General features: G+C 62.4%; 4 protein-coding genes across 4 annotated transcripts in view, besides 4 other annotated features; all 4 read right to left on the bottom strand.

The window, feature by feature from the left end:
• The window catches only part of Tco025E_07500 (putative paraflagellar rod protein 3), a gene marked incomplete at both ends in the record, with an annotated part of 564 nt that extends 129 nt beyond the window's left edge, over positions 1 to 435 (bottom strand). The window contains one exon of the mRNA XM_029374365.1: positions 1 to 435. This exon is cut by the window's left edge and continues 129 nt beyond it. Coding sequence (XP_029225530.1) covers positions 1 to 435 — 435 coding nt within the window.
• Positions 436 to 451: 16 nt separating this feature from the next.
• Positions 452 to 488: a sequence feature (A-rich).
• A 211-nt stretch (positions 489 to 699) lies between these two features.
• Tco025E_07499 (uncharacterized protein) lies at positions 700 to 5094 on the bottom strand (the record flags this gene model as incomplete). The annotated part of the gene is made up of 1 exon (XM_029374364.1): positions 700 to 5094. The coding sequence occupies one exon, from the start codon at positions 5092 to 5094 to the stop codon at positions 700 to 702; it is 4395 nt and encodes a 1464-aa protein (XP_029225529.1).
• Positions 5095 to 5496: 402 nt separating this feature from the next.
• Tco025E_07498 (uncharacterized protein) lies at positions 5497 to 6120 on the bottom strand (the record flags this gene model as incomplete). The annotated part of the gene is made up of 1 exon (XM_029374363.1): positions 5497 to 6120. One exon carries the CDS (start codon positions 6118 to 6120, stop codon positions 5497 to 5499), a length of 624 nt encoding a protein of 207 aa, XP_029225528.1.
• Positions 6121 to 6391: 271 nt separating this feature from the next.
• Positions 6392 to 6421: a microsatellite.
• Positions 6422 to 6937: 516 nt separating this feature from the next.
• Positions 6938 to 6958: a microsatellite.
• Positions 6959 to 7345: 387 nt separating this feature from the next.
• Positions 7346 to 7395: a microsatellite.
• A 251-nt stretch (positions 7396 to 7646) lies between these two features.
• On the bottom strand, positions 7647 to 8997 carry Tco025E_07497 (putative OSM3-like kinesin; the record flags this gene model as incomplete). The annotated part of the gene is made up of 1 exon (XM_029374362.1): positions 7647 to 8997. A coding segment is annotated over one exon (1351 nt), but the record flags the coding sequence as incomplete, so codon positions are not given.

Here is an 8997-nt window from a genome sequence, read left to right as displayed (position 1 = left end):
GGAAACGGTGCGTGTCTTGTTGTGGTGCTGCTTCAGCTCGTTCAGCGTCTTCTTCAGCGCAACGACCTCCATAAACTGCGGTTTGTCCTCCGGCTTGTACAGCTCGCGCACCGACAGCTGCAGCCCGCACACGCGCATCAGCTTCTTGATGTCGTACGCCTCCGTCAGGTTCCACTTCGTCCCACCCTCCACCGCCGCCAGCAGCTCCTGCGCCTTCTCGTGCGCCGCCAGCAGCTTCTGCTTCTGCGTCTCGCTCCAGTCTGACACGTGCAGGTCCTGGATGAACTCCTCGTTCGACAGGCAGGACGTCTTCAGCTTCAGGTTGTGGATCTTCTGCTTGCGCGCGGCCTCCAGCGTGACGTCCGTCACCTCCGGCACCGCCGGCTGCTGCTGGTCCGCGGGGCCCACAACACCAGCCACATCCTTCTCGCTCATTGCGTCCTTTGCTGCCTTTTAGTTTTTCTTTTTTCTTCCTTTTTTTCCTTTTTGATTTGTGATGAGAGAAGTTTGGGCTTGTAGAGTTGAAATTAGGGGTCAAGTTATTTTTGGGCTTAACTTCACTCGTTCACCGAAACTAATTGTCGCGCCCCTCTCCTTGCCGCGTCTATATGTATGCAGTGCGTCGGTGCGGGGCTGCAGTTGGTAGTGTAATGTAGACGCAGTATGACTGTGGCTTAGGTTCGATGGGTGCGGTGGGTGTTATGACGTTGCTTCAGCGACGTGCTGCCACTCCTGCAGCTTCTTGCTCTGCTCTGCAGTGAGTTTGCGGGAGGTTGTTTGGAGTACCGTGTGCCTAACCGCCGCGTCCACGGCGCGGCTCGAGTGCAGAAGTATCGACCATGCGGCGAGGGAGAAGGCGGCTGCCGTGTCGCTCACGTCGACGCGTGCGGTGATCCAGAGGAGGAGGTCGGGCGGCAACGCAAAAAGCGACTTCTGCAGCCACGCGGCCGCCAACTCCGGGTGCTGGAGTAGGGGCTCAAGGAGGCGCCAGGCATTCGACCGGGCGGCGTCATCGCCGTCGTCGTGGAGGCCCAGTGCGGCCCTGAAGCGCGGCAGAAGCTGCAGGCCGCGGCGCATCCCCGCGAGGAATTCGCCAGCGTGCGGTTGTCTGCGCAGCTGCTCCGCCAGCCGTGCCTGCGCTGCGAGGTACTGCGGCAGATCCCGCACCGCGGCGGAGCCCCACACAATTCCCTGCTCGTCTGCCCGCGCCGCCGTGGCGATGATGGGGCGGAATACGTCCGTGAGGAGGAAGACACGCACCGTCGCGTGCGTATCCCGCTCGCGTTCCTGCGGACTCGTTGCCTGCAGGGCCACAATGAACGTGTTGCGCAGCAGCAGTCGCGACCAAACCCCTTGTCTGCCCGTGAGTGTGTCACTTGTAGCGGCGAGAAGCGTGGCGGCGAGAACGGCCCACCGCATCCGGCGCAGGGCACCGGCGTCCATGCAGTGCGCCGCAAGCGACCGCGTCACGTACGTCGCGTACCCGCCTTGAGACCAACTGCCGGCGGTGGGCACAACGGCGTCTGCCGTAGCCAAGTGCTCCAGGGAGTCCCGCAGCTCCGCCACGGTGCGTGGGGCCGGCCTCCTCTCCCGCGGCTCCTCCCCAAACTCCATGGAGGCGGGCAGCTGCTGCTCCGCCTCCTGCCGCAGTAAGACGGCTGTGGGGCGCGAGAGCGAGGCAAGCCCCGCGCGGACGACATCGAGCCACACGGCGGAGGCCACAGCCGTCGCCCGTCCAAAGTGGCGTCGGGCCGCGTGATGCTGCTGCGCCAGCAACACCCGGTCTGTGACAAGGGCCCTCGGATCCATGCCGCAGACGCGCTCGTAGAGCGCGTGAGCCGCGTGGTCGTTGCTCGGCGTCAGGGCCGCGGCAGTCTCCAAGAGGAGCGCCGTGGGTGGGATGCGGCGCTCGAGGATGACGGTGCCCGCCGCGTGGATTGCAGCGTGCCCCCCAGCACCGCCACCGGCACTGCCGTGACCGCCGACACCTGCAAGCGACAAAATGGCCTTAAGCGCCCTCGCGCCGAAGGCGGCGGCGACGGAACCCGCCTCGTGGACGTCGGCGGCGTCCGGCGCCGGCAAACATCGCCCCTCAGCGTAGTCCACCAGCAGGCCCCGCACGCTGTCCTCGCACACCCCACGCACAAGCCTTGCGCCGGCCGTTCCCATGCGCGCGCCCATGCCCGCCATCTCCGCCACGACGCCTTCGCTGAGCTGCAGGTACAACCCAACGGGACGCGCGCCCACGCCGCCGCGTTCCCGCGCCTCTGCTTCGGCGTCCACTCGGCGCAGCACGGGAACGCGGAGGCGAATAAGGCGCTTACGCCCCGTCCCGCCTTGTCGCGTCCGCCTGTAGATCGTCTTCTCAGCTTGTACGAGGTACGGCATGGGCTGCTTTGCGGCGTGTCGCAGCATTCTGCTGGCGTGGATCGCCGACGAGGCGAGGCGCAGCGCCTTGTACGCCCCACCGCCCCGGAACAAGACGGGCAGCAAGAAGCTCAGGACGTCCGCGGAGACCATGACGGAGGCGTGCGGCAGCAACTTCTCAAAGACGTGGGTGTCCTCAGCGTCAACGGGGGGCACGCCACCGTTTTGCCTCGGCTTGTGGCTGCCGTGGCTCTGCCGCCGGCGTGCAAGTTCCGTCGCCGTGCGCTCGTGGTACTCCGCGCGCCGTGTCATGAACTCATCCATCAGATGTTGCCGACGCGCCAGCACCGCGTTATTCTCGTCATGCAGGCGGGAGAGAAGCGCCACGGCCTCCAACGCGTACGGCTGCACGCCTCGCCGCACCACGACACCGCCGCCGCCGCTGCGAAGACATCGCTCGCGTCGAAGCGACTCCTGCGGCGAGTCCAAGTCCCGGCTCCTACTAAACAGCACGGCGGCAACAGGGCTCAGCCGCAGCTGATACCGCCGCGCCGCCTCCCTCGCGACGTGCAGCAGAAGCGTGTTCAACACAGCCGCCAGGAAGCAGTGGGCGATAGCAGGCAGGTGGAACCGCGCATACTCCACGGCGGTGTACGCCTGCGACTGCTGCGCGGCAAACATTTGCTCGTCCGTCCACGCCGACCACCCGGACTTCCGCAGGAGCGGCACGGAGAAGTGCTGCTCCACGTCGCGGGCAAGTTGCCGCGCCACACCCAGCAAGGCTGGGCGAGCAAGCGTAAATTGTTGAACGCCTGCACGAACGAGGCCCAGCGCAAGGGTTGAGAGGAGCGAGTGAAAGAACACCCAGCAACCCACATACCGCGCCTGCACATTGTCCGCAGCCCAGCTGGGTGTTCCGGTTACGTGCAGCGAGAGCAGCGCCGTGTACAGAAAGGAGCTTTCCTCGCACCCCAGAGCCGTTGTCATCTCACGCGATGCTGGAGTCCGTGCAAGGAGCGACATCAGCTGCAACAGTGACAGGCCGGGCCAGCGGTGGAAGTTCGCCGGAGCGTCCGTCACGCCATCCTTGCCAACGCCACACCTCTGCAGGTGCGTACGCAAGAGAGCGGTGCTTGCCTCTTCAAAAAGCGTCTGCGGTGTGGCCTCCACGGTGTTGGCGTGGTTACGCTGGCTTTGGCAATCGTCGGCGACTCGCTGCAGCAGCCACCGGGTGAGCGGTGTGCAGAGGGCGATGCGATCCCCCGCCCCCGCGTGGGCGCCAGCCGCGCAAACGTAGCCGCGGAAGTTGGCGAGGACGCGGCGAAGGCGCCGTTCGGCGCGGGCATGCAGCCGCTCCTCCGCGTCTCCCGCTTCGCCGGGCGGCACCTCCGCGCCCCACCGGGACGACGCCGACTCGCGGGAAAGCAGAACATCAAACGACTCCTCCGCCCCCGCCTCCGCCTCCATGAGAGCACTCACCGCCAACTCCTCCCCCACCGACAAAGAGTCGCATGCGGGGTCGTAGTGCAGCGGCATGGCGGTGCCGTGACCCGCTCTGGCGCCCGAGGACGCGCTTAGCGACGCCGCAAGCACCCCCCGCACCGCCGCGGCAGACACGAGACCCTCCGAGAAGTCAAACCGCGCGTCCTCGAGCGCGGTGACCACGAGGTCCAAAAACATCTGCAGAAGCGCGGCCATCCACGCGAAGCTCTCACGCAGCAGCTCGCCGTCGCCGGCGTCGGCGTCCTCAACGTCGCCAAAGAGCCGGTTGCCCACAGCTTCTGCCCTGCCTGTACCAGCCACGCTGCCGTGCCACCATGGGCAACCGCCACGCACGGCATCCTCGCAGCAGCCATGCCGCAGCCATGCCACGCAGACCGTTGCAGGGTACAAGGCAAACGGACACATTGCCGCCCCACCCTGTGAGGCACAGCCGCCTTGGTACACGCAAGGATGCACGGCCCCCTCACGGCTCATAATGCGCTCAAGCCGACGCTGACGGCGCTGCACGCGTCGTTTACCTTCCGTCACTACGGACGACGACGGCGATGACGCCCCCAGCTTCGGCTCTTCCCCTGCCACTGTAGCCCTGTTCCCCTCACCGCCGCCATCGTGACAGTCCCCGGCGTTCGCGTCGGGCACACAGCCACCCGCAGCAGCCACAGCATGCGTAAGTGACGACAAATCACCGCCGTGACGTCGCACCACCCGCTGCAGCATCGCCGCGCTCCCGCCGGTGAATGCCGCCTTGGGCGCGTCTGCGATGGCGCCCGGCAGCGGCCGCTTCTGTCGCCTCCCCCCAACGAAGGCCACGGCATCCCTCAGCGGGGCATTGCCCCGCAGCGACGTGTCACTCCAATTTTCCGCCGCGACGGCCCTCGCCGCCATCTCCGCAAATTGGCGCATGTCTCCGTTCCTCCCTTGAAAGCGAATGTCACGCCGATCAAAGTAGGCGCCGTACGGGCCACACGCTTCGGCGGCTGCGTCCGCGCCCAGGGCGAGCAGGCCACGCGCCTTATTCTCAATGGAGCGGTCCAGCGCCTCGGGCGACATCCGGTCGCGGCGCAGGCAGGCCTCAGGGATCAGCATACCAACCGCGTCACGCAGGCCAGCGGTGCCGCTAGACGCTCGCCTGCCCCGCCGCCCCCGCGCCGCCGCGCCGCGGCTGGCGTACGCGGCAGCCGTGCAACGCCACGCTGGGCGAAGCAGCGAGCCGCACCGTCGCATTGCAATCAACGCTGTCTGCCCCTGCGGCAGCACATGCAGGAGGTTTGCAAAATAAAACGCACGGAGAGAAGAAGCAGTCACCCCGAGAGGTTACAAAACGAAGGTGCAACAGAAATATTAATAATACACGGCGGGTGTGAAGGAAAACGTGCCCTCCCCCTCCCCCTGCGCGCCCGCGCGCGCTGTCGACCATAAATAGAAACAGTAATGATAACAATAAAGGGGAAATTGCACTGCAATTGAAAACAACATTCACCAAACATCCACGCACACACACAAACCACAGTGGCACCGCATTCCGCGGTGAGCGGCGTGGGTGCAGTGATTGTGGGAGACTACATGAGAGAGGGGGAGAAAAGGCGGACGAAGCCGCGAAAGACATTGGCGGGCCTTTCAGGAGGCTTAAAGCATCTTTTCCACTCTCTGGTTCGTACGTTCCATGTGATTGCGAAGCCCGGCGGTTTTTGCCGCCATGGCGTCAAGGTGGCGGTTGTGTTCGTTGAGCATCGCCGCCTGAAGAGTGGCCTGTTCCCGCATGGCGTGCACGTCGTCCAGTAACGCATCCAACAACCTCTCCTCCTCCTCCTCCTCCTCCTCCCTGCATAGCCGACTGCCGCGGCCACCCACCCCATCGGCACCCCCGCCACTTGTTTCCTCCCGCCGCCGCGTCTGCTCCGGCTGCTCTCCCGGGGGCCGCGGAGGCGCCGGCGACGATGATGGCGCCCCCCCATTACTCGGCGGCGGCGGCGGCATGAACCAACTCTTAATTCTACCCGTCCACGTCATGCGCAGCAGGGCACGGTCGCCGGCGCCCAGCCCCTGCTCCACCTCAACGAGGCTGCGGTCCACCCGCCGCATCTGCTCTTCCTGCAGCTGCAGCCGACGCGTCGTCGTCACGCCCGTCTCGACGGCCCCCTGCGCGTCTCGTGCGGCCCGCTGCAGCGCGTCAACTGTCGCATCCGCCAGGCCGCTTTTGTCCGCCACTGCACCGCCGCCAGCGCAACTGCTACGCGCCGCAGGCCGCATCGCCGCACCTACACGCCGACAGAGAAAGAGGTAGAAAGAAAGCGAGGCTCAGGCAGCACGCCCACTGGGGCGACCACCAGCCGCGCGCACGCGCACAACGGCAAAGAGCAAAGAGGGTCGCACAGCCGCGCACGCCCTGCTCGGCGGCTGGCTCTAGTAGTACAGGCGTAAAACAAAACCCAAACGCATCCACACAGACGCACACAAAAGAAAAACAAACTGTTAACAAAACAAGAAGTACAAACACAAAACAACAAACACCCCAATAACCATTATTTTTATTATTCTTATTATTTTTTTTTGGACTCCCCTGGGGGTTTTCAGACAAACAAAATTTTTTTTAAAAAAAAAGAGGAATAAACGCAGGGGAAGGGGCAGGGCGCCGCCTCAACAATTGTTGGGGTTCGGCGCATTTGTTCGTAACTCAAGTAACGAACAAAACCAAAGCCAAAGCCAAAGAAAAAAAGTCGCGGTGGAGAAGTCAAACCAGAAACGGGGGAATGCCCGCCGACCCGGGGCAAATCCGCAGTCTAAAGCGGGCCAAATCTACAGACCGCGGGAAAAGCCCCCCACCCCCAACAATTGTAAAAGGAAGAAAAAAAAACCCACATAAACACAAAAAAAAGGAACGAGAATGCGCGTGTACGCCTGTGTGTTCGCGACGAGTGTATTATTTTTATGACTCGTCGTTGCAGGGCACGGGAGGAGGGTAAAAAGAGAAACTCTAAGAAGTACATCTAAAATAGTACAAAACAAAAATAAATGAACAATGGATACAATCATCTAAATTATTTACGGTTTCATTTCGGTCGGGCGCGTGTGTGTGTGTGTGTGTGTGCGGAGAGGGGGAAAAAAAGGAAGGTACACAGAGAGAGGAAAGAAACGTGCACATTGCGCGCATGCATAAAAGCATAAGCATGCAGGTGGCAGGTGGGCCAATTAGCTGCATGCGCAATCTCAAACCGTGCAGCCTCCTCGTCTCTTTTTTTTTGTTTCATTGCCTTTTAACATCCCTGCGGGTGAACCGTTTGGCTCCTGCTTTGGCTTGCTGCGTCTGCGTCCCGCCGCCGCCGCGCGCCCTCGCGCTTCTCTCGGCCGGTGCGATGGCAGTGGACGAGCGGCGGATGACGGAGGGAGCACGCGGGGCAGAGGCGGCTGACGTTGCGCAGGAAAAAAAGTGCGCCACGGAAGCCAACACGCAGCGAACGGTGGCGGCAGAACGAGGCACACCACACCACCCCTCTCCTACACACACACACACACGCACACACGCACTAGACGCAGATCGTACAAGACAGTGAATACAGCTGGTATAACAGCGACAGTGACCACTAAACACAACAATTCAAGAAAAGGAAAAGCAACGAGGTGCACGGAGCAAAAGGCACCAAAGAACCAAAAACAAAACAAAACGCTCACGCAGAGAAAATGAATGACGCCGTCCAACTGCAGAGCCCAGTACCGCCTTATACACGCCTCCTTCTGCTGCCAAACCCCTACCGCGAGCAATAAGGCTAACTTTTCGCTCACACCGCATGGCTCATCGGTGCAAACATGGCTCGCGAGCTGCTGCGCTTCGCATTATTTTCCTTGTTCGAGCAGTCGCCAAGTGGCACTGAAACACCACGACGAGGCTCCGGTGACCCCAAGCGAGAGATCCCATCAACGTCCTCAGTGCCAGCCTCCACCGCCTGAAGAAGGGCGCCCTGTGCGGACCGCACAAACGCAAGGACTTCCTCCATACGATTGTGGCTCGCGGACTTCGACTGTGCCAGTGAGTTGCGCAGTTTACCGATCTCCTCGTTTGCCTGCTGCTTTTCCTTCTCCAACATCCGCTGCAGCTGCTCAACCGCCTCCATCAGTTGCAGCCGTGCCGCCGTGGCGTTGGCGTAGTCGGTCATGTTGGCACTACTGCTTAGGCTGAGCTCCTCCAGCGCCTCTTGCCGCTTCGCAGAGAATCCCTCGAGCGTCGTCTCATAGGCGCCACGAGTGTACTGTTCAAAATCGGTCATGTAGTGCCTCAGTTCATAAATGCGCCTCTTGGCGTCCGACAGCTCTCCGTCAAGCTCCTTTATGCGGCCCTCAAACTCGGCAGACTGTTCCTCGCTCTGCCGCTGCTCCGCGTCCAGCTTGCCACGCCAATCATCAACCTCAGCTTCGTAGGCGGCGATTTCATCCTGCAAATGCCTCTCCGTGGACTGCAGCTCATTCTCCAGAAGTTCCAACCGATGCTGCAGCTCCGTCTCATTATCTCGGGCAGCGCGCGCATCGCTCTCTTGACAATCCTTAAGTTCCTTCTGTGCGGCCAACAGCTGCTCCAGCTTCTCGTCACGCTCAGCCACGTCGCCCTGCAGCTGCTCAATCTGAGCCTGTAATTCCGCCTGTTTCTCCTCAGCCGCAAACGCGTCGTTGGCGTGCCGCTCCTCGAGTTCCCTCTGCGCAGCCAACGCATCTTCTATCTCCTGGTCACGCTCTTCAATCACACTTTCCAGGTTGCGAATAGCCTCATCATGCTCAACTTCAGAATTTTCACGTTCAGCCTCTTTGTCGCCAAGTTCACCCTGCAGTTGCTCAATCTGAGCCTGCAGCTGCGCAATCAGGCCCTCCAGCTCTGCCTGCTTCTCCTGCGCGGCTTGGGCGTCGTCGGCGTGCCGCTCCTCGAGTTCCTTGTGTGCGGCCAACAGCTCCTCCAGCTTCTGGTCACGCTCAGCCACGTCGCCCTGCAGCTGCGCAATCAGGCCCTCCAGCTCTGCCTGCTTCTCCTGCGCGGCTTGGGCGTCGTCGGCGTGCCGCTCCTCGAGTTCCTTGTGTGCGGCCAACAGCTCCTCCAGCTTCTGGTCACGCTCAGCCACGTCACCCTGCAGCTGCGCAATCTGA

Source organism: Trypanosoma conorhini, assembly GCF_003719485.1.
Source record: "Trypanosoma conorhini strain 025E chromosome Unknown Tco_14.4_contig_00584, whole genome shotgun sequence".
In the NCBI taxonomy this organism is placed as follows: Eukaryota; Euglenozoa; class Kinetoplastea; order Trypanosomatida; family Trypanosomatidae; genus Trypanosoma; species Trypanosoma conorhini.
This window is presented reverse-complemented; position numbering and strand designations above follow the sequence as displayed.